Genomic DNA, 26,553 nt, shown 5'->3' with positions numbered 1-26,553 from the left:
GAGGCGGCTGCAATAGGCCCCCCGATCCGACACGAGCGGTACGATCTCGCCCCTAACTCTGCCGCCGCCCGTAATACCCGTGCCCACCCACGGCGAGGGGCAGACCGCGGTAGGTACCGGGTCCGGCCGTTCAATCGCACCCCTCGCCCGACGACTTCCAGTGATCCCAGTCACGGACCCCAACAACGACAATCCTCAACAGCAAGGGCCAATAGACGCCCTCGCCGATGCCCTAGCGGATGCACTGGGCGACGAAATCGCCCCTCTTGTCCAGTACGGTGGCGAGAACGGCATTTCGCAAGAGCAGTGGCGAAGACTTGCCCTCACACATGGCATAGACCCTACAACGGTCGGACCGCCCAACCTAGAGGCGGAGTCAGACACTGACGCCATCTCTCCTGCCGTCCGTCCTATGCAGGACCCCACAGGTCTGTGGCAGGAATACCGGTTCCGGTTCCCCGAAACCGAGGGCAACGCCCAGGAAACTGCGGTAGGTCCCGGATCTGACAGGAGCAGTCAGGTCTCGCCCAACACAGTGCCGCCTCCCGTAGGACCAATTCCACCAAACGGCGAGCAGGCGACTGCAATAGGTCCCAGATCCGATACGAGCGGTACAATCTCGCCCCTCTCCCTCCCCTCTCCCGTGATACCAGTCACCAACCCCACCAACGGCGAGGGGCCGGCGGAAAGACCCATTCCACCCCCGTGGAGCCACCGACCGCGGCGACGGCCGATAACAACGAGACGACCGCCGTCACCACCCCTCGGCCGCGACGGTCCTGGCGGGGCTGCTGCAACGGCCTCTTCTGGTGCTACGGCGCCTGCATGTGCGTCTGCGTCTGCGTCTGCGTCTGCCTCTACCTGGCGTACCGGTTCTTCCCCGGCCTTTTTCCTTTACGTTCTGGTGGGGCTGGCTGCGCTGGCTGAAGGCGGTAGCGAAAGTCGTGCGCTCCGACGGCACGATGCCGCCGCCCGCTCTGGCCAATACTGGCAATGACACGATCACCAGCACAATAGCAGACGTCGTATACCAGGTGTCGTGGCCGCCGCCGTGGATGGTGTTGTCCTCCACGTCGTCGTCGCTGCCATCGTCTTCGCCCCCTCCGCCGCCGCCGCCTTCTTCGACGCCGCCACCCAGTGATGGTGACGAAGAAGCTTCCGATGTCGTGCCTGCGCCCCCGCGAGCACGGTGTGGGAGGCCAAGATCTACACCTTTTACCATCAAGAGGTGATCCGGACGGTTAGGCCACTGTAAGAGGATGTATGTGCGGTATTCTCATCGTGAGACATACTACCCAGATTACCCCTGGTAAGTGACCCCCAGTAATCCCCAGTAGACGATGAGGTTTGTCTGGCTTGCCCGAGTGTGTATGCGTCTCGCAAATTTGTTTATGCCTCAGTTCATTGTTGTTTTTGAGGCGAAATCTATTTATTTGTTTCCAGCTTAGCATAAAAAGGAAAATCAAAGAACCTTTACCCAAAGCGATTATTTTACACTAAGCAACACATGAATAGCTATAGCAAATCATATCATGATTGATTCATTTCTCCTATCCCATGCCAGACTTCTGCCCCTAATGTAGCTTTCTCATATGCTGTGACAATCCCTGCATGCTCTGTCAAACGTATTTGACTACCTGATCAGGATATGCCGAAGTCATTTACTCAACCCTAAAATCGGAGAACAACTTTCTCGGGCTCGACCGGTCGTCACTCGTCTCGCTCCTGCCCACCGCGGTGCCAAGGCACCGGACAAACCAGGGAAAGTACTGTCTCGCGGTGTCGAAATCCTTCCCAAAGCAGTGGAATGATGTCACTGTATATTTCTGGTCCAGGTTTAATTGGTCCTTGTCCTCACGTGCGACTCTCCACTTCGTAGGACACTTCGCGCAGGGGAACAAGAAGCTGCTCGGAGGGGCCCTCTCGCACTTGGAAGAGTAGTCCTCAGGGCACTTCGCGCACCCGAACCAGGGCATGCACATCGTTTCCATCTGCTTCTTTTCCAGCGCGGTTATTCCACGCATCTTCCTGGATCTCAGAGCTCTGCCCGGAGGCTCTACGACCGGACGAGGTCTGACCGGAATATTTTCGCTTGGATGAAACCCGCAATCAAAAGGTCCAAGGCCTGCAAAACCAGCCTTAATACTACATACGAACGCAGGCCAGTGCCACTCGTAAGGATGGAAAAGACGCTTCGTCATTGACTCTGATGTGGTCGATTGATGAGGACACACTCGTAGAGGGTAAGTCCCTAAATAGTCATCCAAGAAAGTTTTCTCAAGAAAGGGACCAAATTGGTGATCGTGGCGTAGTATCAGATTGCCATCGATCCAGTCCGCTGTGGTCGACAAGGTATACTGGACCTGGCCGTGTTGAATCTGGAACTTCCGAGCTAAATGACTGACGGCAAATTGAGGATCGAATGCTTTCTGTTCGAAGGCTGTGGCTATATGACTCAGCAAAAAGTTGTACCCATTATCTGGGCCACGAGGTAGGTAGTCAATGTAATGACCTTGACAGAACCTGGTCAATTGGGTCTCGACATGCTTGGTAGGGGGCTGTAAGGGTGGATGGAGGGTAGCGCAGCGCACACACAGGTCATAGTCGGAACGAAGAAGATCGCCACAGAGAAGCTTCAAGAATAGGTTATGGTGTGCCTGACTGGATGGACAAGTACGCTTCGTGTGGCTCAGTAAGTCCCGATATCTTGTCCACCATTGCGTCCCCAGGACGGCGAGGGCAAGCTTGCAGGTCAGTGTGAGGCAGACTGTTGTGCTGGCGGGCGCAAACTCGGCGATCTCTTTGAGAATCTCTGGCGGCTACTTCCCGAGGAAGGTGCGTTGGTTGGGGTCTGGTATGCTTTCGCTGTCGCTCTGATAGGAGGGTAAGGGCGCCTCTTTGGTTCTCCTCCGCTTAAGTGCTGGTGACTGATCCGCAGCATCAGGAGATGGCACGTTCTCACGAGATCCCTTCGGGCAGCTACCTGTCGACACATCGGTTGTACTAGAGCTGGTGTTGCCTTCGCTCATAATACGGGCCGATCGACGCACTGGTTACGGTGGCTTGCCCGGCTTGCTTGCCATAATGGGCCTGTTGGTGTAATCTGACTGTACGACACCAATGTCTATAGTCTTTCGCAGAGAATGAAAGAGAAACTTTGCGGAAAATGAAAATCAAGTATGTGCTGGGTAGATTTCAAAAGTAATAATAAAGGGACCTTTGCCTTCCTGCGGTGTTGCCCACCCTGTAATTATTGCAGTTGTGCCTTAACACCCACTGAGGAGCTGGATGCTTTGAGCTTGGTGCTCGGATCTGGGGTTTGGCGGGGTAACGTCCCGAGAAGGCACTGCCAGGCGCTTTTCCTAAGCCCTGGGCATCTAACCTTAACACCTAACTTCAACCTACATCAACAACAAGGAACGACATGGATTCAAGTGCTTGAGCTTCACAACTGGCGCAATTGGTTCACCAAAAGAGCTGCATTCACCAGTGATCCAGTGTGGCAGATCTTGGCATTTTGATTTATCTCATAGGCGGTGCAGATCTTCAAGGCTCGTTGAATACGACAATGTTGTGGACCTCTCTACCCACTATCACGAGATCCGATATCCCACCCACTGCAAGCTGGAGACTGCGACCCAACCAAGAGTACCAATAGAAAACATTCTTTGACAGCATCTTAGCCTCTCCGGATCGTCTATTGATGCGGAAGACGGAGGAAGGTCCCTTCTAGTTGGTGGGAGTTGTAGCCGGTGTCGTCGAAAAAGCCTTTCTGCAGACTACAACTACTTCCTCGTTGGGCGTCCTGGATCAAGACGATTGGCCGGTCCGAAAGATGCTTAAGACTCAGTCGACCAATGCCTTCATGATATGGCAGCCTTATTTGCGGGGACCTGAGCATGGGGTCTTCTTGTGCTGGGAATGATCACGTACTTCAAACAACTCCAAGGCATCATCAAGTGCACTTCAGATAGGGATGCTGGGGTAGCAAACCAATACACAATGTATGACTCCTTAGTAGCAAACATGTACATAGCTAGCCATGACATCTGTATGTATGGATATTTTCAATTGGAAAGCGTCCAAGATCCAAAGGGCCAATGTGAATTGTACGTGACGTGGTGCGACTCATCCTGCAACCCACATCAGGTACCAAACATAACAACACCGGATGGATGAGGCACCACTTGACCTGACCGCCCAGCTGTCAACAATAAATTGGCCCAAAGTAGCAAAATTCCGATTATCTTGCCATCGACTTATTCCTTCACCACCTTCGTTTGCCCTCAATCGGAAAAGCGCGTCAGTCAGCTTGGATTGTGTTTGGTCGCTTGCCTAAGTCGCGTTTGTTTCCTCCCACCATCACCACCCACCTCCAAAGAACACACACTCACTTTCGCAAACGCACACCACTTGACCTCTTCACATTTGCATTCAATCCCAAAAATTACCAACCGAGCGACCTTGTCGGTGCCATTCCCATACCCACTACATCAATTCTTTCAGTCTCTGGTACTCGATACACAATGAAGAACATCAAGATGCTCGTCGCTACCCTGGCCATGGGCTTCGTCGGCGTCAACGCCGCCGCTCAGGGAAGTAAGTTCAACCCGATTTCCATATTCTGAACCAATTGCACGATTTGTTTCTCTCATGTCACCGTCGCGAAATTTTCGGTTTCGTTCTGTCCCCAAAAAGCCAGCATTCTACCTTGTCGTTCCCTTGCACGGCGTTCCCTTGCACGGCGTTCCCTTGCACGGCTTTTACAAATCGACCAACCCACAAACCCATGCCAAGCAATCTTCGAATCTCTGATAACGCAATTGAAAAGAATCTTGGTGCTGACTCTTTCCCCAGTTCCCACCCCTCCTGGCTTCATCGGCTACGCCAACGACGGCAATGCCCAGGACAACCTGGACACTGTCGCCCGCCCCCCTCAGCCCTCCCCCGGCACCATCCTCTCCGAACCCCCGTCGTGGGCGGGGGCCCCGATGGTAGCCAGGATCAGCAGTCGCAAGATGGAATCGTCCCCAGCGGTCTCCACATCGGCCTCAAGCAGCAGCAGGGCGGCTCGACCTGGATGACCACCGTCACCACGACCGGCACCCTGACCCTGACGCTGGCCTCGGGCTCCGTGACCACCATCAGCGGCCCCTACGCCGTCGAGACCCAGGTCATCGAGTCCGACACCACCATTCCCATCACGGTCACGGAGACCGCGAGCAGCCAGATCTCCTCGATGACGGATGCCGACTACGGCGCTTCTTCTTCATCGTCGTCGGGTACCACTGCTACCAGTACCTCCGCTGCCTCGACCGCTACCGTCACTGCCTCGACCAGCACCGCCCAGAGCAGCGACGCATCTTCTTCGGCCACTACCCCCGCTCTTCTTTCCTCTGAGACCACTGCTGCTAGCAGCTCTGTCGATTCTTCCGCCAGTGAGAGCACCGCCACCGGCACCGACGACTCCGCCACCAGCACCTCAGACGCCACGTCGTCGGAGTCGGCTTCTCCCTCGAGCAGCGACGACCCCAACTCGGCAGCCTCGCACTGCACGGCCATGGCCATGCTCCAGAAATTCGCCGTCGTCTACATCGTCTTCCAGTTCTGGGACACGACGTTCTTCGATCGCTACTTGTAAGCACGCGTTAAATAGGATCGGATCTCCGCTTGGCTTGGTCCCATTAAGAAAGCCTGGTTGACGATGAACGAGAATGAATGAATGGATGATTCACTCGCTGCCTGCCGAGAAGAAAGCATGGAATGGCGTATTTGGTTTTCGGTTATGGAAAACACAGAACACGGTTCTCTGCATACGGAAAACGGAAATGGATTGACGATTGCATTTACTGGCGTTCACATGGCATGAGGAAATGGTTGAACACCCCGGACAAAGAGGGAGATTTCTACGCCAACGATGTTTTCTTGCTTGGCAATAATGAATTGAGATGAACCTTTGATAGAACTCCTTAAAGTAGCCTTTTGATGTGATGTGTGTTGTGATATGTAGTAGCTCGAAGAGAAAAGCCCCCATGGATGGGCAGGTCGAGCAAAACATGACTGTCCCTTTGCGCACAAGGAGAGGAATGATTCTAATGTTCAGCAACCACCGCCATTTGTATTATTGAAGTATATATCTCATCTCGCCAACGTCAAAACTTTACATCTGCTCCTCTCACTCAACTCGATCCCACAAGAAATCGTCAACAGGAAAAGCAAGTTGCCTCCCTCCTCAATCGGTACTACTTATGCGGTACTCCTCATAGCCTGCTCCTTCCTTCCCCCACCTCACAGCATCAACAAATCCCCATTGCTCCCACCCCCGTCGCCGGCCTAAACACCTGCTGCGGCGCATACTGGTTGACCACGTATCCCGCCTCGTGCCCCCGCCCCCAAACGTAGAATCGCCATTATCGTCATTCACGCCCATGGCGGCCATCTGCTGGGACCCTATCCCCGCAAAATACGCATCCGCATCGTTGATGACGGACTGATCCGTGATCCCGCCCATAGCCGCCTGTTGCTGCATCTGCTGCATCTGCTGCTGCTGCTGGGCGTAGTTATCCGACCCCGCGAGGCCACCATGGCTCGACGTGCGCACGAGGGCCGGCTGCCCGCCCATGCCGAGCATCGACAGGTGCTTCTGGGTCTCGAAAGTCGGCAGGTTCTGCGAGGTCGGGAGGCGGTCCTTCTGGAGCGCGGGGCTGTCCGGGAGGCGGCGGGGGCGCGCCGAGCGGAACACGGTCTGCACGGGCTTGAGGTAGATGGTGGCGAGGGTGCCGACGTTGAGGCACATCTCCTCGAGGGTCTGGGGGTCGAGCTTCTCCGACTCGGCCGTGATGGGGGGGCTTCTCGCCCATGACGATCTGCTTGGCGATGTTCATGTCAGTCGACAGCAGGCGCCAGTACATGTAGGCGCGGTCGCGCAAGTCCGGGTTGTCCGTCTCCTCGGTCGCCCATTTCAGGACCTTGGGCACCAGATCCTGGCCCTTGGTGGGGCGCTGGATGAAGAGCTTCACCGTCGCCGTCAGGAGCGCGAGTTGCACCTCGACGGGCTCCTCAGCAAACGAGTACAGGAAGTCCTCAAGCAGCACGTCCGAGTTCTCAATGCGAGCAGCATACTGGCCAATGACCCACACCATGGCCGCCTTGGCCTCGGGCTCGTCCAAGCTGTCGAGATTCTCGCAGAGCGTGCCGATGATGGACTCGTACTGGTTCGGATACTTGCGGAAAATGTTGCGGATCACCACCGTCGCCTCCTGCACGATATAGGGGACCTTGGTGGCGACCAGCTCAAGTAGGAGGTTGATGCAGCGTCGGGCAGCGGGCTCAATCTTAATGGCCAGCTTTCCGATGGCGCGAACCGCCTTTCGAACAAAGTGCACATCGACCTCGGTGGCGTACTCGCGCAGTTCCGTGAGAACCTCGTCGATGTTCTTTTCGTTGGCCAACATGAAGATCAACTCGAGCTTGGTGACCTTGACGTAGATGGGATCGTTGTATTTGCAGAAGAAAACGCGGATGTCGTTTCGTAACACCTCTGGTCGTCGCTGCAGAATAAGCAGGGCATTGCGGAGTGCCAGGTATTGTACTTCGGGTCCCTTGGCCAGTAGAGTTACCAATGGCGGCGATAACTTTCGACACAAAGCCGAGATTTGCTTCTCGTCGGCAATGTAGTTCATCAGGTAGAGTATAACGCGTATACACGTCAAGACCACTGCCGAATTCGAGTGGGATAGTCGCGGTGCTATTCGTTCGGCTAAGAGAGTAGCCTCTCCAGCTTCTTGTGGTACATAAGACATCAAAGCCTCGAGGATGTATGTTTGGCCCCATCTGTAGCAGGTTAGCTCCTGTTTCTTGTTCTTATTACATAGAGGAAACTTACTCGGAACAATCGGGCAGGATAGCCACCATCTTGGAAGCATTGCTGTAGTCGATGGTGAGTTTGATGGCATCACTTCTCTCCCAGATATCCATCAGGCCTGCCAATGCGCTCGCAACAACGGTCGGGTTGTCGTCTCTCAGCAGGGAGTTGAGGCGCTCGATCAGGTCCGAGTGTTCTACCATGTGCCTATCATGGTCGTACAGCTTGGCTACGCAATACGCCGCAGTCTTTCGGACGTAAGGGTCTGCGTCGCGCAGCATCTGTTTGACAATCGGAACTGTGGCCTCGACGAATTCTTTGACGTGGACGTAGGACATGGTGCGGAGGGTCAGAGCTCTAACGAGAGGGTTGTTGTCTTCCATATCCTAATTCGCTGTCAGCGCATGGTTTCGCTCCCGTCCGGGTAACCAACGGACTTACCTGTTCCAAAACTGGGATGGCCTTCACGGCCAACTCTGGTTTCATCCTCGCATAGTTGACCAGAAATAAGTAGCACCTATGCCCTCCAGTCAGCGCGATCCTCTTTCCTTTTTCGGCTCTTGTAGCTCACATCTTCTTGATCTCGAGGTTCGGGATGTTCATGCACTGTATTATGTCGGGGAACAGCTGGACCATTTCGTTGTTGCTCATGGTCATGTTTGCGACAATCTTCTTAAGGGCGACCTTCTTTTGCGAAAAGTTCTTGTCCTTCTTTCCGCCGCTGTTCAACTCGAGGCGCAGCTCGGCTACCTTGCCCTGCATTGTCATAGGTCGTGAGCCATAGTAGGTCGGGGGTACGTATGCGAGAAACATGTTCATGGAAACGATCAGGGCGTAGGGAGGGATTCATAGTGTGTGGAATGGGTGATTGCGATCCTTCTGGACAGCATTGAAAGCATGCGCTTCTGAACCGGGAAACAGCTCTGGAAGGTGTACGAAGATTGCGAAGGTATTCGGGAAAGTACAAAGGAGTTGAAAGTGGCAGTTCAACGATCGGAGGTACAACACCTTGTGACCAGGCAGGAATTGAGGTGATCGAGTGGGGAAGACAATTGACAACAATGCGACTCGTGGCAATCAATATGACATCAAAGACGCCATCGCATGTCTCGGGAAGAATAAATGAAATATTGGCTTACTCGAGCGAACAGCTTCGAGTCTCCTCCTACTTGAGGGTTCGACATTGCGAAGGAGGTATAGGTAACAAATAGACGCTTTTTCTCTTTGGTATCTGCTATTGTACGGACGGATGTCCTTCTCCCATCTACCGTGTCTCGGCTAACTAGTTGGCGTAGGAGCTGATAGCAAAGTATTGACCTGATGGATGCGACCTGGGGTGATTCTTCAAGGATGCGACTGCAGGGTAGACCGCTAATACCCTCGGACGCAGTGATCGAGGTACGCGTGGCACAAGCTGTCTAGGCCGTATGTTCAAGTGCGACAGTCCAATAGAAATCGGGACAGAAGGGCGGCGGGATGCGACAGGGAGGTCGTGGAGGGGTAGTCGAGCAACGTCGCGTCACATGCGCATCGTCTGGTTCGTCGATTTGTCGAGTGGCTGGTCGATCAGATCATTGGGTTCTGTCTCGGTCGGGGTATCGCTCGCTCGTCAGGGAATGCTGCTGCAGACTATGGGCATGGTCTAAGGAGGATATCGAGATGGGCATGTAGATGGAGATTATTAGAAAGCAGCAACATTTGGATGTTCCCTGCCCGACTCACGACGTCGAAATTCCGGCCGGACCGTTCTCCACCAAATCCGCCCGAGCAACAGACCTGCATGTCCCAGGGGACAACAGCTAGGGGCATGCACCGTTCAACTCTATCAGCATGGGGAGGCCCCGCTGCAATACTTCCAAGCATCTGGCCCTTGCTTGCAATCAACGGACTGGACAGGCCAACAACAACCTCCTGACCTTTTGGGTCTAATAGGGGGTTTGTATTTGCAGATACCAATACAATCAATATTGTGTACCCAAGGTCGTAATGGCATGAGCTTCAATTGAATATCCGATTGGACTGTTTACTACTGTGAAGTTCCAAGCCAAAAACGCTTACCCGTTCCCCTGGCCCTAGCTATCAAAAGAAAGGAAAGACGCGAGGACAGGGATTTGGCTGAGGAACCCGAGCCCACTAACTCTTTGTTCCCCACCCCAACCACAAGGCTGCTACTACAGGCCCATTGGAGCCTCAAGCTCGGATTCTTTTTCCACTTGACAGCTTCAACATCACCCATCGCATATCAAAACAGCGAAAAGCCACCCCATCGCATCAAGAATATCTGGCTTGGTAACATAACATATCAAAAATGGCGTCAAACACACCCATTGCCACGTATGTGTCATTGCACTCCGACACATACACTCCCTGGCTTGGTTGGTGAATTTTGCATTGCTAACGTGAACCCGCGACTTTTCTTGGAACCACAGTGTCTACGTGCGCAACCTCGAGGAGCGCGTCAAGCCCGAGCCCCTCAAGGTCGCCCTCGATGCCATCTTCTCCGAGTACGGCACCATCATCGACATCGTCGCCAAGACGAACCTGAAGGCCAAGGGCCAGGCCTTCATCGTCTTCGAGAACCCCGAGTCCGCCCAGCAGGCTATCGAGGAAGTCCAGGGCTTTGAGCTCTTCGACAAGCCCATGCAGCTCGCCCTTGCCCGCACCCGCAGCGACGCTACCGTCCAGAAGACCGGCAACGAGGAGGAGTTCGAGCTTCACAAGCGCAGACGTGTCGCAGAGAAGGGTATGTACACTCAACAAGCTGGCTCCAAACAAGACTATTACCATGACATCAGAAACTGACTCCATTCCCCCATCACAGACAAGAAGAAGGCCGCCGAAGCCGCCGAGGAACAGAAGCGCCTCAAGCGCCCCGGTGCCGCCACGCCCGCCGACGCGAACCGCCCTGCCAAGACCGCGCGCGGTGGTCTCAAGTCGACCGGACCTACCGCCAACACCGTGGTGCCCGACGAGTACCTCCCCCCAACAAGATCCTGTTCGTGCAGAACCTGCCCGACGACTACGACATCGACTCCCTCACGGGCATCTTTGGCCGCTTCGAGGGCTTCCGCGAGGTGCGACTGGTGCCCGGTCGCCGCGGCATTGCCTTCGTCGAGTACGAGGCCGAGGCGGGTGCCATTACGGCCAAGGAGCAGACCGCTGGTATGGCTCTGGGCGAGAGCAACAAGCCCATGAAGGTTACCTACCAGAGACAGTAGATAGGCGTAGACCGATAGTAGTAGTTGTACGCTTTTTCTGTGATAATAATACCATGATACCCATAGCAAACAGTCCCATTGTGAATACCTGTGCTAGGCTGTGTGACTTCTTCCCAGCAGAGAATAGTTAGAAATGAAACCGAGATCAACCAAAGTGCTATTATCATGTGCTCAATTAGTAGCACTATGTTGGACTGTATTGTTTGCTGAACTTTCAGGGGTAATGTACGAAAGCATTTACCAGCAAGGCCAATATAAAATCTTGGCCAGCCCATCATGATCCATCATGCGCGCTACATTGGCTACCAACTTTGTCCGTTCCGTTCATCCTCCCATTTTCTCTTGGCCAGGTCGTACTCCCGAGTACACACTGGCGCGCCGCTACTACTGGGTCCCTGTCGATACGTGATGCGAATCTTTCCCGCCACATCATCTGGTAACCTCAACTGAAACTCATGCAACCTCCATACGACTGGCACCGTCGACATACGCATCACCTCCTCCTCCGCCGGCGCCTCAACGGCGACAGCGGGATCCGTGATCGTACGGATGCTACTCCTGACATCGTCCCCTTCTCCCTCCTCAAGACGAATAACCTCGCGCGCAACCACCGCCGTCAGTTCATTATCCCAAATCCCCTCCTTATGCGGCTTGAACCCCAGAAACCGCAGCGCATGGAGCCGCACCCGCCGCACGCGACACTTCAGCGCCGTGTAGTACAGCGGCGGGATCCAGCCCATGTCGGCCGTCGACTGGGAGATCTTGCTCGTGTAGTTGATCAGGGGGTTGTAGTGCACCTCGTAGCGGACCAGGTGTCGCAGCTCGCTCGATTGTCGCACTATGGCGAGGAAGCTGGGCGTGTGGGCATCGTAGATCTCCTCGCCTGAGGAGGAGGGGGCGAGACACACGGAGGCCATGATGTGGGACTGGTGGTACATGCTGAGGAGTAGCAGGTACCCGTAGTGGGTAAAGGGGCTTAGGGTGCTCTTCATCAGACTCCGCGATGCTTTGTAGGTATTGTGCCAGGTATGCAGCCCGGACAGAATTTCGGCTTGCCTCCGTACCAGCGCCCTCTCGCTATTAATGCTTTTGCTAGCCTTGTCGCTGCTACCTTTGGTAGAAGCGGCTAACCGCCTGTTGTCCTCGGTAAGGTAGAGGATGTCGTTAATCAGCTGGTCGAGATGCTGCCGGGCCTCAGTGACAGAGTGAAACGTAAAGCTCGGCAGTGGTGCCGATGTGATGCGCATCACCAGGCGCGGGTAGGGCATGCTGTGAGCGCCGTGCAGATTGGCCTGGACCAGCAGCTTGGTGAGGGTATCGGCGATCCACTCGTCGACAAAGTCGCGAGACGGTTTCAGTATGAGGATGGGCTCATCGCCGTCGAGCGCATACCCCTGAAACTCTCCAAGAAGCTTCAGTCCGCTGTGTAAGTGCGCGATACCGATGTTGTACCGCCCATTTAAGAACTCGAGATTGGCAAATACCAGGCAGGCGATGAGAGCTACGCGGATAGATGAGGCACTGCTGCCTTTTCTGGCAGCGAGATGGGGTTGGAGCTGCTGAATGGCTTTGCTGTACTGCACGAGTGTGAACTCGTCACTCTTGTCGAGTGTAGATACTGATTCATGGTTCACGTCGCCAACGACGTTCTTCTGGTGGGTCGAGCTGAGCGCCAGCGCCGCGTGCATAATGGCCGGCTCGTTAAGGCAAGCCTGAGGCAGCAGCTGCGACCAGAAAGTAATACAGAAGATGCCCTGCAGCTTGGTAATGGCCTTAGACGAGAACCACTCGAAGCAGTGCTGTTCGGCTTTACTAATCTTTCTACCGCCTATTGGGGATAGACCCTGTCGCGGCAACAGAGCCTGGCATGGCCGGGGCCCTTCGGGACGGGACCCGAAGCGGTTGCCACCTCCACCCCAGACTCCATAGCCGTCGCAGACACGGCCGGTGGAGAGACAGCGGTCGCAGGCGGGCCGGCCCTCGTCACACTTGACTTTACGTATCCTACCAGCCACGTGTGGTCGTTAGTAAGGGGGTTCCGGGTTTAGCGAGGGGTAAGAGCAACTAACTTGCATGTCCGACAGCCTGATTTCACTTTTAGCTTTCGAGGTTTGGTACTCGCCGGGGACATATTGCTGGCAGACCCGGAAATGGCCGATAAGTACGGCACTGGTGTCTGGAATACCCAATCAAGGACAAGCAAGCACAGGTGAGTAACCGCTACAAATAGCTAGGGATCCAGGTAGTACGCAGGTAGCCAGCAAATACCATTACAGGAGAACAAATGGTATTAACTGGGAGACAGGTGGTTTGGAGATGCATTCTCGGCTTTCCTATCGCTCATCTTCCTCAAGTCCTTCCGTGATACCTACGAACGACAGTGGAGTAAGCTGACTTGTAGGTCACTGGTCTGCTCGGAAACATCGCCCTTTGATTGGCTGCTGTCGAACCTGAGCGAAAGCCCCTAGATACGCCTAACCTAGTGCATCTTTCCTGGTTCATCCGTCGCTACGTCGCAGGCGGCGTGTTTTTGTTTTGAAGGTGAGGTAATCATCTTAGGCGAGTGAAAGCTAGGCTATATCATCTTGATGTTGTATCATAAGTCTGGCTCAAATGGTGCCAAGTGTTGTTGACTGCAAATACCTGTTGGGGTCAAACACTGTCTTACTCGGGGGTTGTTGCTCAATTGACCGCACGGCCTCACGTGGCTGACATCAAATGTGGCTAGTGTAGCTCTGAAAGCTAAGGTGGGCTTGCTGATTGACTACGACATCTACCTACCTGTTCCGCTGTGCGCAATCCAGTCTCGCAACGAACATTTGATCGAATTACCATATTGCCAGTCCCAAATTAAACAATATGACGACGACAACTACGATACCGACATGGGTCGCCGACCTCCAGTCACCGCCGGCTGCCAAGTCCAAGAACACCAGCATTCCTGACCCGCCGGGCTATTCGTCGCAATTGAGTGTCAAGGTAAATACATCGCTACATCACCAAGCGACTCGTTCCTCTGGCGTGAGGTCCTTCGAGTCGAGTTTCCCAAGCAACGATTGCTAACCAACTCTTCCTTCTCTCTCCACAGGACAAGAAAGCCAAGTCATCCTCTTCGACCGCCGTCGCCCCGCGCAAGCAGCCCACCACGGACGAGATGGACACGCTGAAGCTCAAGAAGGCGTGGGAGGTGGCGCTGGGCCCGCTCAAGAACCTGCCGATGACGGCCGTCATGATGTACATGTCGGGCAACTCGCTGCAGATCTTCAGCATCATGATGGTCTTCATGGCCTTCAAGAACCCCATCATGGGCATCTTGGGCACCCAGCAGGCCTTCGAGCGCTTCGAGAGCGAGACCAACCGCGGCGGCATCTTCCAGGTCAAGCTCGCCTACATCGCGGCCCAGCTCGTCGCGCTCGCGCTGGGCGTGTGGAAGGTGAACGGGATGGGGCTGTTACCGTACGTTTTTTGCTCCTGCTGTTGCTTCCTTCCTTTGTCCCCATTGCGGGGGTTTGGTTCTGTTGCTAATTATCTCCATCTCACAGCACGACGAGGTCAGATTGGTTGGCTTGGGAAGCCCAGAGGGTCCCTATAGAACATGCGGTTCCAGGCCTATAAACGATTGTATTGGTCTACCAGAGACGTTGAATAGAAAGAAGGCCTTTGCCCAAGTCAAATGAACACCAGTACCACGCACACTCTGTTTGCTTTTCATGCACACTCTACCTACCCTCGCCTTGCGGGTCTTTTGAACGCCACTTTCATGTCACTGTTTCAAACTCTGCCGCCCAACGTCTCGGGGGTGCTTGAATCAATCAGCTTGATCTGGATTGCGGGGGCTGGACCCAGCGACAGCACCATTGTCACTACCTGGGCCCCTGTTCGTGATGCCTTGGCTGGTTTCTTCAGGTAGCCCTAAATGGTCAATCTGGTCAATGTTATGGAACGGCTCGTCACTCGGCTGGGTGTTGTGCCAGCTCGCGAGGGCCATGTGGTCTTGTTGGCGTACGACTCCATTCGAGTTGCTGGAGTGCGGCCAGTCGTTGAGGAGAGCTGCTCTGGAGTTTCGACGGTTCATCCACTCCTGGCGGCTCAGGACCAGAGGAGATGATGGGCCGGCCAGCTCGGGGATGGCGTTGCCTCGGACCGAGGTGGTGTGTTGTTGTTCGTCGAGGATGCGGTGCGCATCATGGCGGACTGGTGCATGGCAGGCTCAAGAAATCTAGGGGCCTGGGTCACATAAGCCGCCGGGCTGTTGGCTGGGTCCATGCCATGGTGTGCAATGGCTGGCGGGTCGTTGATGTTGCTTGGCACACGAACAGCAGCCCCGTGTCGTGGGACGGTGTTGTCTCCGTTGACTCGGCGTACTCCATTCACCTGTTGTGGGATAAGTTGAGGCATGGTAGTGTCAGTGGCATCATCAGATTCTTCCAATTCAGATACCTGGGACTCCTGTGTGACCTTGTCATCGTGGTCAGCAACTTCCGGTCAACATCGGGTGCATTGCCTATTTGCTTACATGCGGGAACTCGTCCATGATCACTTGATTGCCCTAGTAGGATGTTTGAATTGGCGATGCTTTATTGTGGGGGAAGCGAGCGTATGATCAGGCGCCGTGTGCAATGCTATTGCTTCGAGTGTTACTCTAGAACGAAAGAGAAGCTCCTTATTGATAGTTGGCAAAAGCGAATGAACTAGTCTTGTGTTTGGTTTTTTGGTGGCCCATCATCCTTGCCGTCTTATATATGATGACCGTTCTTAACATCATTTGAAGCTTCCTAAACATCATATCTGTTGTCAGGAGTCACCTGCCACATACCGGCAGCTTGCAGATGACCTGGAGCCGTCAAGTTGCATATGTACAGCCGATCCCCTCTCCTGTTTGCGCCGCCATCTGGACAGTCTTCTATCAGATATCACCGGGGCAAATACAGCTTGCTATTCCGGAATAGTCCGCGGGAAAAGGACGGTTACGGCGCCCTGATTCTATGATGTCGATCGTGGTCCGCCGTTAGCAAACAGGGCTTCCAAAAGTCGCGAGCGGGACAAATGAGAGAAGCTCGTGCGACGTGACCGCGCCATCTCACTGGCCGGGCGGGCCCTCCGTGGCTGCTGCTCAACCACCCCCGCGGGTTAGGGGAGGACGAGTTGATTGGCACGACCGCAAGCCACAGGGCGATACCAGACGTCATCAATTGAGCACAACAGGCTGAGGATGGACCCTTCACCGAAATAGATTCCCCATACGTTGGCCATACCCGGGACAAAAACAGGGCGGAATCTGGCGGGGGAAAGGATAGTCGAACAATAGGTAAGCTCTTATTAATCAACCGTCACACGGAAGCATCTAGTAATATGACAGGTATACGGAGCACGGCGGTTCGCTTTGAGAATGAAGATTCGCCTTCACGTGGCACGTGGCTCCTGCCGGGGCGCTTCCCGCCTTGGGCCGCCCGGGGACAGCTTCCTAACGGAAGGGATCTTCGCGTGCTATCCGACGACCGCGCTTGCCGCCAGCGTTCTCCGGATCGATGCAGAGTGGATATTTCTAGTCCTACGTCATCTGCTGGGTACTGAAAGAGTACGCCCAGAAACGTGACATTGCCGCGACTTTGGGTCTCGACGACAGAAGAGCACTCGGACAACTGATTGTAGGATAGCTAGTAGCGGTACGATTACAACCACTTGCAACATTAAACGTCGAGACTGCTATCTGATGTGAGCTCGATCGTGAACAAAGAGCAAATGGCCCATCATAAAAGGCTGCCTCGTCTTCCCAGTCTAGCTGCTTGCTGCTTTGCTTTAGTCATGTAGCTGGTTGTCCAGGGGTTGCAACTCGTTCACGAGGGAGCGCCGTCATACAAAACGGTTTCTTTTCCCTTTCTTTTCCCTTTCTTTTCCCTTTCTTTTCCCTTTCTTTTCCTTTTCTAAAAAGTCTATCTAAATGTAAATTAAGTCAGATGTTATTTCAGTAAGATAGGTGCATCTGCGCCGTCACTATTACGCCAAGATTTACAGTCAGCGGTCCGACTGCTCCATACTTGGTCTGGTAAGAATCGAAGACCCTGTCATAGCGGGATCAATGGTACAGGAAAACCCGGTGGTCCATCATAAACGTCAGAATCCCCTAGATACTTGCCTTTTTGGTAGATAGGGGTTTTATGTCGCTGAGTGAGGAAGTATGAGACCGCCACGGATATCTTTCTATGACTATATAGATGGTTGCCATGATGCATGTTCCGGCCAGCTTCAATCCAATCTGTCGTTCCATTCCCAACCTAGAGTCCTAGAAACCCCCTTAACCTTCAGGGAAGAGACCACCGTAGACGTCGACCATCCTGTATGCTGTTCCAGAAACGTGAGAACGCCGATATGGCCACAAATATAGCCACAATAGAATGCTTTATCGAACCCACTAACTCCAGGATGTATGCTTGTCCCCCCGCTCTCAACTAGCAGCTTGAGGACGTCAAGCTTGCCATAGAACGCGGCGTAATCAACAGCATAGTACTGCTCTGGCGAATTGATAAAAAGCGGACGGGGGAAGTTGATTTGGACCCCATGGGCGAGGAGCATCACTACAACGTCCATGTAGCCCCTTGAAATGGCACTGTGCAGAGGTGCAAGTGCGTAGGAGTGCCGTTCGCATGGAAGTTCCACATCCGCACCTTTCTCAATAAGAAGCTGGACAAAAGATGCCCCCATGTGGCAAGCCCTATCAAAGATGCTCCGGCAGCTAAACAAGTTTGCGTCTGCGCCCTGTGCAAGCAGCCATTCGGCAACTTCTAGCTGGTCCTCATATATCGCAGATGCTAGTGGTGTAGTGACGTTGTCTTCACATTTCTCATTGATGTTGGCCCCAGCAGTCACAACCTGCCGAATCAAAGATAACTCTGCACCACATTCGATCAGGAGGACAAGTAGAGGTTTGGAGCGCGGCTTCTGATGTAATGGATCTTGGTCGATTGGTGATCCCAGGTCATAAAGCTCATTGACCAAGCCGAGCGAAACTTTCCGTTCTTCGTCCTTGTCAAGTCGTCCACTCGCAGGCTCAATACTTCGAATAGCAAAGTAATTCGGATCCACGAACTTGACAATATTTTTGAGAGTGGCCTCGAGTACAGTCATGTCCACGCCATTGATACGAGGGTCTGCTCCTCTTCGTAGAAGGAATTGTACAACCTGGTACCTGTCCCTGGAGTTAGAAAGGAGTGCGTCGATGAGCATGGTGTTTCCACTTTCGTCTCTCTCTGAATGGACCTTCTCGCCCATAGCAACCAAATACTCAATAGTGTCGAAGCTGAAACCATATCGTATGGCTTTCCTGAGGGCATCGTACGGAAATAGTCTGTAAAGTACAGCACAGGGCTCTGCTGATGAAGAAATTTGATGATCGATTCGCTCCTGACAATGTTCCAAGATACACTCTTGGCATGGGATTACCCTCCTAGCTGATGCTTCGTCCCAAATGCCCTTAAGATCAACATCCAAGAGAAGGGCCACTGTGGAGATTCGTTTTTCGTGCTCGAGTGCTGGTTGGTAATCATTCATGTAGTTCGGCCTCCAGGCATGGGACGCAGCTACCAGTGCACCGACTATATGCCGAAGTTCCCAGATCCCATAGCTGAGAAGAAACGCGAGCATGTCGAGGTTTCCTTTGCGAGCCGCTTGACTTAATAGGTCCAAGTAGCACATTCCCTTTTCATTCTTCCATTTCGTTGCAACATGCATGTCCCATTCGATCCTTGGAAGAAGCTTAACTTCGGGATCCACGCCTAAATCCAAAAAGAAGTCTTGTTGTATCGGCATCGCCTTGTCCCACGACCTCAGATAAGGCCATTTGTTGCAATTGACATTTCTCCTGTGGTGTAGTATCATGGAGAGAGCGCATAAACTGCTGCAAAGACTTTTGGCCACTCTTCGCAGCAACAACGCAGCCCCAAATTGGTACAAACGTTTTCACGAGAATGCTGCAGAAGGGACGCCTGCCATGTCCAAGTTTCTGAAAGAAAGCTTGCAAATCGGTCCATGGGAAAGATGATGGGCCACAAAACAAAACCCAATTTGAGGGCAGGAGCTGGGCGCTTGGGGGAATCCAAGAAGATACTACTGGGTTTGTAGTAACCCCCACGTGCAAAATCCATTGTAGAATGTCAACATCCCAGCCGCGGGACTCGAATATTAGTCTACCAAGGGCATCATCCAGATCCTGGTGATTGGTGCCATGACGCGCAGCTTGGCGCATCATGAGTTTCATGGAGGCTAAAAGATTATCGTTGGATAGTGCAAGTATGGCAGTATCTCCAATCTCGAAAGATCCCGAGAGCTTCGGTGGCTCTGTATGGCCAATGAAGGTCCGCCACAACTCCATTATACGGTCTGTAGTGTCTTCGTCTGCTCGGATAATGGCCCCTCGAAGATGAACCGCTGAGTGAGTTCGCAGCCAGTTGCCGCGGCGAATTCTTAGAGCCACTTCCATCAAGACTTTGGAGGCGTTTTTGTTTCTCCAAACGGAGTACTCGTATATTCTCTCCCAGACAGCTGCTACAGTCGGGTGCTTCAAACTGAAAAACTGCTGCAGTAGCATTGGGTCGGCAACTTGAGCAACCCAGTTCTCGATTGGCCTTATGTATCGTCTTCCCAAGGGATAGTTATTGTTGGAAATATGGACACAAGCTGCCTCGAGAACTTCAATGGAAGCGTTTATGCCGAATATCCGAGGCCCTGTGACTGGCTGGCTGGCGACAATAGACGATGGCCTCATGTCCCAAGGTGGCCTGTAGTTGCTGATTATGTAAACCAGGCCATAAAATGCTCCAGCTAGCACAAGTTTGTCGTCTGAAGACAATATTTCGCCGCGCCCTAAAATCAAAATCACCCATTAGTGGTTTCTAGAAACTTCAGAACGCGTCGGGCAGTGGGAGGTGCCGAACTGATGTGTTCTTCATTGATTGCCACCTGCTGCGCATATCGCCCTCAAAGCTGCCTAAATCCATCTGCTGACGAGCGTAACAACACTGAAGGGCTTCTACTGCCCTGAACGTCTGAAATCTGCCCAATCATTTGAGGCTGACCAGGGCGATGGCCAAAACCTATCCAATTACACCCCCAAGACAAGAAACTCGTATGGCAGGTACCTGAGCTACCTCCAACGGTACATAGTCAGATCCAAATCAAGGGACCAGTGCCTGCCCGACCACGAATATTGAATGTTTCTCGCGGCCAAGTCCCATCCTGTCGACCTTAGTCCCGTCATCCCGCCGCACGCTACAAGGGTGCTGCGTAGTGGGCTGCAAGCTGCATCGCAGATCCTCCAATAGCTGCCCCAGACCAGCTAGCCTCTTTTCACCCTGGCCAATGATGTACGCAAATTCTATCCTTATTCACAAGATGCACACCCACCCACGCTGCAAGATCACAGACCAAAGGCAACCCACCAGGTCTCAGATCTACCCAATCAATATAGCGAGCCTTCTTTGTTCAAGACATCAAGTCAAGAAACAGTTCGGTCAAGAATATGCCATGGTGAGCCTCCGGACTTAATACTATCACTTAGAGATACCACTTGCGTGTTGCCCGGTTTCTACCCCCTCTTTCTGTCATGCTTCTATATATATATAAAGAACGAATCGCCATCGCAGGAAAATGGAGTTCATATGACCAAGTCATCAGTCAGTTCTCCTCAAGATACACTAGCTCCAATTCACCTAGTCCCGCACTCAGCAACCAGCTCCGCTATTGATTTCCCCCTGCCAAAATGTAAACTCCTTGGGAGAGCCCCTGACATAGCCCTTGCTGATTGTCTCCAGGTCCTCCGTCGACACCACCGACGCCGTCTACGACTCCAAATCTCGTCAAGGTGCAGCATCCCCCAGGCCCTCTGCAAGCGGCAGTGGACATCACGGATCCTCCAAGTCTTCGGGCAAGACCAAGCATAAGTCGGGCAGGAAGAAGAAGTCCAAGAAGATGGGAGCCGAGAAGAAGCAGCGGAAGGAGGAAGATCTTCTCGGAATTGGCAGTCAGTTCGACTAGTACGTCTACCATCTAGATGGCATGATGTCTTCTTATTCTAATATAGTCAGAACACCAACGGCGGCACCTACAATGATGGGATCGCTTACTTACCAGCCGTGACTGGGGATCATCTTGGATAGGCCAAGACTGTCTGTGGGAGATTGTCAGATCTGTATGCTGTTATCATGTAGATTGGGTAGCCTTGCTTTCGACCAATGGTAAAGTTAGGGTACTACTTGCTGCTAGTCGAATGTGGAAAATACTATGTCACATCTCCCCTCGTCCACTTGGTAGTTGACTACTCAAGACCCCGGTCATATAATCGGATTGGAAGCTAACACATCATGGCTGTGCGCTACTCCGAGAGACTCAGCTCAAATACCGTCATAATCAACTCGGAGACCCATCCTGTTAGTCCATATGCTGCATGATTATGACAAAGTTTACGTCAGGACAACCAAATATACTAATACCCAGTGTGGGATAATCAGATTGCAATAAGCGAGGGAAAGGATGGAGTCAACAGATTTGCATAAGGCAGGAAGCTTCGGGGGCTAGTATTGGTTTACCCCAGATACTGTCTCGATATAATATATATCGTCGGGCACTAGATACGTAAGTACTCCTCTTGTTAAAATTAGTAAAAAGGTAACAAAATAAAATGAAGTTCGGACAAAATCGAGTGGTTTTTCTTGCCTAAATTTTTAAGGAAATCGCTTAAACCTTAGTAAAAAACGATAAACTTTTATTGGAGATAGATTTCCCCTATCTATTAAATACACCTCCCACCTCCCCCCCATCATTCCCACATAATCCGGGAAAAGTACTTATGGCCAATAACCGAACATGGATACTGCATCGATTACCTCCCGATGTATCGGGAATTTCCCAATTCCTCGGGACGACCACGGGGAATCCCAAAAAGCCATAGATCGGCTCGTCTGGGCTGAGCATCTACGGCGCAAACTGAACGAAGAGATCCACCAGTCGCCAGATGAAGTTTCCGCGGAGCAGCAAGCAGACCGAGAGGCGCAAATGCGACTGTTGATCGCCATGTTGCAATGCCCAGATGTGGAGCCGGGCCTCATCAGCAAGATGGCGTTCTTTAACAGGTACGAGGACGGTGAACAGGACTTCGTGGAGACGAACGAATTCGCTGCCAAGTTCTTGAAGGACGTCGTGGAACTGTGGGGGAGGGCCCAAGTCCACGGACAAGAAGGGATATTGTCTTCGAAAGATTTCCAGATTGCTATTGAGTATATATTCCCCGGAGCTATGGTTGTAAGGGTCGAGGATGAAATATTGTCCGATCCGGAGAGAAGATGGATGAACACACTTCGTTTGGGAATGGGCATTAATAAAGAGTGGGATCAATTCCAATGGGTCATCCGACCTATGCCACTGTCCGAGGACGAGGTTGACGACGGTACGAAACTGAAGATACAGTTTTTGTACCTGAACATGGATGAGGATCCCCTGCATGCCAAATCCATATATCATATGAGGAAGGCAGTGCCCGACGACAAGGACATCGGCAGACATATCGATTGGCAACGGACTACTGATGACGACACGGCAATATCGTCGCTGCGTCTTTGTACGGGCGATGTTTATGTCCTCGAGACAAAGGACCCGGTGAACTTCCCCTTACCGAGCCGAGATTTGCTTTGGCTGCAATATTGTCTGGACCGTTTCCGACATGCCCTGAAAGCGAAGGGAGCCCTCGAAAGTCTGTTTCGTCACCCACCGCCGCACGTGGACCCCGACGCTGCTCAATCGGGCAGACCATTACAGGAACCGAACGGCTTTTGGGAAGGCGTTGTGAAGGACGCTGTAGAGGCGAAAGCACTATCCGAGGACGACGGCCATACATGGATTCTAGGTTTGGGGGAGTGGGAGGAGGAAAAGAGACGCAAGAAAGAGGAGGAGAAGGAGCGGAGGAGGCAACTAGAGTTGCGACTGAGCGCCTACGAGGAAAGCGAGGAAGACACATAATAATTTGCAAGAGGAGAATCAGAATCCGTTATACTTGAATATGTTTTGGATCTGTTCAGATGTGTTTGGATGTGTTTATTTGTGTTTAAATCAAGTGTCCTCCAAAATGTTCTGCCTAAATTAGGCCACCAGCCAATGTAAACCCCATCCCACCTAATCCTCCGCCAAAACAAGTAGGGATTCTTCTTTCCCTTGATCGCTTACAGCGATATAGACCTCCAAGTACATCATATCCGTCATATCCATCATATCCACAAGGGTATCATCCAAAATAGCAACGCTGAGAGCTTTCCAATCGCTCAGTATATCCATCAAATGATGTGTGTATGTGTATGTGTGTGTGTAAAAACAGGGTGCGGCAGTATGCCAAGAAGTGCCAAATGCCATGAGTTTGTGCATAAGCTGTAGGTATGTAGAAGCAGAGGCGAGCAGAAGTGTAGGTGTGCAGTTTGCAGAGAACTGTAGAAGTACAGGTGTTGTTTGTTCACATCTAAGATGTGGTGATTAAGCCTTGCGGCTCCTTCGCTTGCCCTTAGCAGTCTGTTGTGCTTGCGAAGGCTTCTGTTGTTGGTTGGGTCCCTTTTTGGTAGGTGTGTTTGGTGTGCTCTTGGGAGTAGTAGCAGGAGTAGTGGTAGTAGCAGGAGCAGGAGCAGGCTCGAGCTTTCTCCAGGGCCCTTGTTGTGGAGAAGATGTAGTAGAAGACACCGTCTCTGGTGAAGTAGTAGTTGTAGCATTGGCATTGGTATTAGTATTTGCACTAGGCTTGCCGCTGCGTTGAGCTTGATTGACCTCACGGTGGAATTGAGAGGCAGAAGAAGAGCACTGTTGTGATTGATCAGGCTTGTTGCAACCGACGGGAGCACATTGGCTTCCCCATCTGAATTGGTTGAGAGTGTTGATACGCTTCTGGAATACCGTACACCTCTGCTGGATGTGTGCTCGTAAGGTAGCGAGACTGGCATTCGTGAGCTGGCGAGGCTCGCGTGGTTCCCGCTCTCCCCGACCCGGCTTCTTGAAGGGAATGAGGAGGTGGACGGGAACAACGTAGACGTGCTGGATGTAGATCCAGGACGCCTTGGGCTTGGGCATGGTGCGCCCGTTCTTGAGTTCCAAGAGTTGTTGGCAAGATGTGTTGCTGCCGTTGCTGCTTGTGCTGCTGCTGCTGCTGTCCGAGTCGGAACCAGAGCTGCTGCTTTCCGAGCCACGGAAAGATTGAAAGTCTTGGGTTTTCTTGTGGCGATGGCACCACTGCTTCCATGGTGGCAGGAAGTTGGTCTCCTCGCTGGCGCTGAAGGCTGAGACGGGAGTGATGAGGCAATGGTCTGAGTCGTGGAACCTTTGAAGGACCACACAAGGATGATTGGTGGCTTTAGGTGGAATTTCCTTTGACTCGATGAGGTTGTAGTAGTCCTCTTCGTTGTAGCGTTCACAAGATGTGAGAAACGCAAGATGCCCAGCTTCCCAGCGAGTCTGAGTGCGACTGGGTTGCCATTGTTGCTGGGTCTTGTTGTTTGAGTGGTTGTTTGCAGAGCAAGAGCCCTGGGTGTTATAATTGGTATTGTAGGTATATGAAGCCATTGTGTAAAGGTGAGAGATCCAATACAGTAGAAGAGATAAAGAGACTCTGATGAGATTGAATAGCTTTGCAGCTGAATAGTTTGCAGTAGGTAAGCAATGTAGATGTGGTAGATAGTAGTGTCAAGATATCGAAGTGATATGACTGTTAAATGTGTCTCGATGAGCTCTGGAAGATATCTCTGAATAATTGTTTGGTAGGATGGACAGAATGAATCGGGTCAGGGAAGAAAGACCAGGTCCTATTTATACTGATAGAAAAAGGCCTTCTTCTCACTGTAGGCAGCCGTACATTTTAACTTTCACCATAGTTGGGATCCAAATCTGGGCCATCGGTCAGTACGAGCTGTCAAGGCCTGTCAGGGAGATTGAAAATCTGCAGGCTGAATGAAGAGTTGGGTGTTGAGAGTTCGGGTCGACCAAGAATGCATCCAGACCATCTGCCTGCTGCCGGCTTGCCTCATGAAAAGAATTGGAAGTGCCAATTGCGGCGATATCTACAGCTGCCACTCGAAAAGTCCACGACGGACTCATCAATACCACTGTGTAATCTGCACTCGTAGTTGTTCTGGCATTCTTCCGGAAGACGAGATGCGTGAATCTCTAGAGACCTTGATTGGTATATGAGCGACGTCCAGGTGGTGCAACTAGAAGGTCCATCGCCATCTGAATCTGTGTATACTGGAATCTCGTGGCCTGATGATTATACTACATGACTCATGAGCGATACGTTCGCACGTTGAAAGCTTAATTTAAAAGTATAAATGGAAAACGAGCAACGAGGACTCGGGTCGGGGACAGCGCAGTGGAGGGTTCAGCACAGTGCCTCAATGGACTATGTCAAACTGCGTGATTCGGTGTCGTGTCTTCTATTCGATCTATCTGGATAATACAAGTGCTCCATTGTACGTTGAGACTTGCAGTGTCCTGCAAATGACCCTAGATGAAGATAGCATCGTGTACGCATAGTAACTGCACTGTCCTCTGGTGGGACCCGAATGAGAATCCCGCCGTTGCAAGTGCACATTGAGCTTTGCGGCGTGGAACGAGAAACCCAGGAGAAACCAGCGTAAACGTGAGAAGAATGCGCGCATTTTTGCTGTACCAAGGTATTTCCAAACTTAACACCAGTCAACGAAAACGGTTTCCATGGGTTTAGAACGGCGCTGAGGGCTTTGCAGTCTTGATGCTCTTCTTCGGGCTGATGTCCCAAGATATTATTCGACAGAAGTTCCATCAGCCTGGATAGGAGGTAGTGAGGCGTGTCTCGTATTGTTGGCAATCGTCCTAATAACAGCCAGAAGCTCTCGTCGCACCGAGTATGGGAGATGACAGACAGCGCTGCCTGCTTTGGCCAAGCCTCGTGTACAGGTGAAATTGGAAACATGGTGCTCTGGTATGGTAGGGACCGTAGACTCATGGGCATGATTGTTTGATGGCCGAACAAGCGTAATGTAGCAATGGATGGAGGAATGTGAACGTCGGCGGTCGGGACTAAGGTCGCACGATGAATCCCTTCCATGGTGGTGCAATAAGACGACCCGACAGCTCGAAGGATTGATCGTCGCCGCAAACCCCCTTATCCGTCGTGGCTTTGCCGCCAGGGGCTTCGTGCGGCATGACGGGTCGGCTCGAGTTTTGCTTGGATGACTGGTAAATTGCCAATCATCCCCCAAGGCGAAATCGTTGCGACGGAAGCCTCTGGACAAGCAAGTTGGGATTGTGCATATGTCGAGTACTTTCTGGCGGGCCGTGACGTATGGTCACAATGATGCATGGATGGATGGTGTACGGTTAATCCGCCGAGAGAATCTAAGGCCAAGCTGATCGTCCCTGTTCGTTATTGGCCATGGTTGGAGAGAGTGTCGTTCCATTACCGGTCGCCGTTAT

General features: G+C 52.5%; 11 protein-coding genes across 11 annotated transcripts; 5 read left to right on the top strand and 6 right to left on the bottom strand.

The window, feature by feature from the left end:
* Positions 1-516: 516 nt before the first annotated feature.
* PG997_008797 (uncharacterized protein) lies at positions 517-3,029 on the bottom strand (the record flags this gene model as incomplete). The annotated part of the gene is made up of 5 exons (XM_066813112.1): positions 517-821; positions 871-1,249; positions 1,963-2,073; positions 2,154-2,661; positions 2,824-3,029. The coding sequence occupies 5 exons, from the start codon at positions 3,027-3,029 to the stop codon at positions 517-519; spliced, it is 1,509 nt and encodes a 502-aa protein (XP_066668454.1).
* Positions 3,030-4,526: 1,497 nt separating this feature from the next.
* On the top strand, positions 4,527-5,641 carry PG997_008796 (uncharacterized protein; the record flags this gene model as incomplete). The annotated part of the gene is made up of 3 exons (XM_066813111.1): positions 4,527-4,599; positions 4,858-4,975; positions 5,035-5,641. 3 exons carry the CDS (start codon positions 4,527-4,529, stop codon positions 5,639-5,641), a joined length of 798 nt encoding a protein of 265 aa, XP_066668453.1.
* A 591-nt stretch (positions 5,642-6,232) lies between these two features.
* Positions 6,233-9,048, bottom strand: PG997_008795 (AP complex subunit beta; the record flags this gene model as incomplete). The annotated part of the gene is made up of 6 exons (XM_066813110.1): positions 6,233-6,829; positions 6,864-7,833; positions 7,886-8,250; positions 8,306-8,381; positions 8,436-8,620; positions 9,004-9,048. The coding sequence occupies 6 exons, from the start codon at positions 9,046-9,048 to the stop codon at positions 6,233-6,235; spliced, it is 2,238 nt and encodes a 745-aa protein (XP_066668452.1).
* A 1,124-nt stretch (positions 9,049-10,172) lies between these two features.
* PG997_008794 (RNA recognition domain-containing protein) lies at positions 10,173-11,082 on the top strand (the record flags this gene model as incomplete). The annotated part of the gene is made up of 4 exons (XM_066813109.1): positions 10,173-10,198; positions 10,294-10,607; positions 10,686-10,825; positions 10,855-11,082. 4 exons carry the CDS (start codon positions 10,173-10,175, stop codon positions 11,080-11,082), a joined length of 708 nt encoding a protein of 235 aa, XP_066668451.1.
* A 302-nt stretch (positions 11,083-11,384) lies between these two features.
* On the bottom strand, positions 11,385-13,213 carry PG997_008793 (uncharacterized protein; the record flags this gene model as incomplete). Its single annotated transcript, XM_066813108.1, has 2 exons — positions 11,385-13,086; positions 13,152-13,213. The coding sequence occupies 2 exons, from the start codon at positions 13,211-13,213 to the stop codon at positions 11,385-11,387; spliced, it is 1,764 nt and encodes a 587-aa protein (XP_066668450.1).
* Positions 13,214-13,941: 728 nt separating this feature from the next.
* On the top strand, positions 13,942-14,697 carry PG997_008792 (uncharacterized protein; the record flags this gene model as incomplete). Its single annotated transcript, XM_066813107.1, has 3 exons — positions 13,942-14,061; positions 14,171-14,538; positions 14,625-14,697. 3 exons carry the CDS (start codon positions 13,942-13,944, stop codon positions 14,695-14,697), a joined length of 561 nt encoding a protein of 186 aa, XP_066668449.1.
* Positions 14,698-15,171: 474 nt separating this feature from the next.
* Positions 15,172-15,480, bottom strand: PG997_008791 (uncharacterized protein; the record flags this gene model as incomplete). Its single annotated transcript, XM_066813106.1, has 1 exon — positions 15,172-15,480. One exon carries the CDS (start codon positions 15,478-15,480, stop codon positions 15,172-15,174), a length of 309 nt encoding a protein of 102 aa, XP_066668448.1.
* Positions 15,481-17,328: 1,848 nt separating this feature from the next.
* PG997_008790 (uncharacterized protein) lies at positions 17,329-19,843 on the bottom strand (the record flags this gene model as incomplete). Its single annotated transcript, XM_066813105.1, has 2 exons — positions 17,329-18,854; positions 18,934-19,843. The coding sequence occupies 2 exons, from the start codon at positions 19,841-19,843 to the stop codon at positions 17,329-17,331; spliced, it is 2,436 nt and encodes an 811-aa protein (XP_066668447.1).
* A 753-nt stretch (positions 19,844-20,596) lies between these two features.
* Positions 20,597-21,111, top strand: PG997_008789 (uncharacterized protein; the record flags this gene model as incomplete). The annotated part of the gene is made up of 2 exons (XM_066813104.1): positions 20,597-20,604; positions 20,889-21,111. 2 exons carry the CDS (start codon positions 20,597-20,599, stop codon positions 21,109-21,111), a joined length of 231 nt encoding a protein of 76 aa, XP_066668446.1.
* An 828-nt stretch (positions 21,112-21,939) lies between these two features.
* Positions 21,940-23,088, top strand: PG997_008788 (uncharacterized protein; the record flags this gene model as incomplete). The annotated part of the gene is made up of 1 exon (XM_066813103.1): positions 21,940-23,088. One exon carries the CDS (start codon positions 21,940-21,942, stop codon positions 23,086-23,088), a length of 1,149 nt encoding a protein of 382 aa, XP_066668445.1.
* A 504-nt stretch (positions 23,089-23,592) lies between these two features.
* PG997_008787 (uncharacterized protein) lies at positions 23,593-24,666 on the bottom strand (the record flags this gene model as incomplete). The annotated part of the gene is made up of 1 exon (XM_066813102.1): positions 23,593-24,666. One exon carries the CDS (start codon positions 24,664-24,666, stop codon positions 23,593-23,595), a length of 1,074 nt encoding a protein of 357 aa, XP_066668444.1.
* Positions 24,667-26,553: the final 1,887 nt, after the last annotated feature.

This window comes from Apiospora hydei (assembly GCF_038363865.1).
Source record: "Apiospora hydei strain CBS 114990 chromosome Unknown utg000006l_segment0_segment0, whole genome shotgun sequence".
Classification (NCBI taxonomy): Eukaryota; Fungi; Ascomycota; class Sordariomycetes; order Amphisphaeriales; family Apiosporaceae; genus Apiospora; species Apiospora hydei.
Note: the sequence above shows the minus strand (reverse complement) of the source record. Positions and strands in the feature narration are given on the sequence as shown.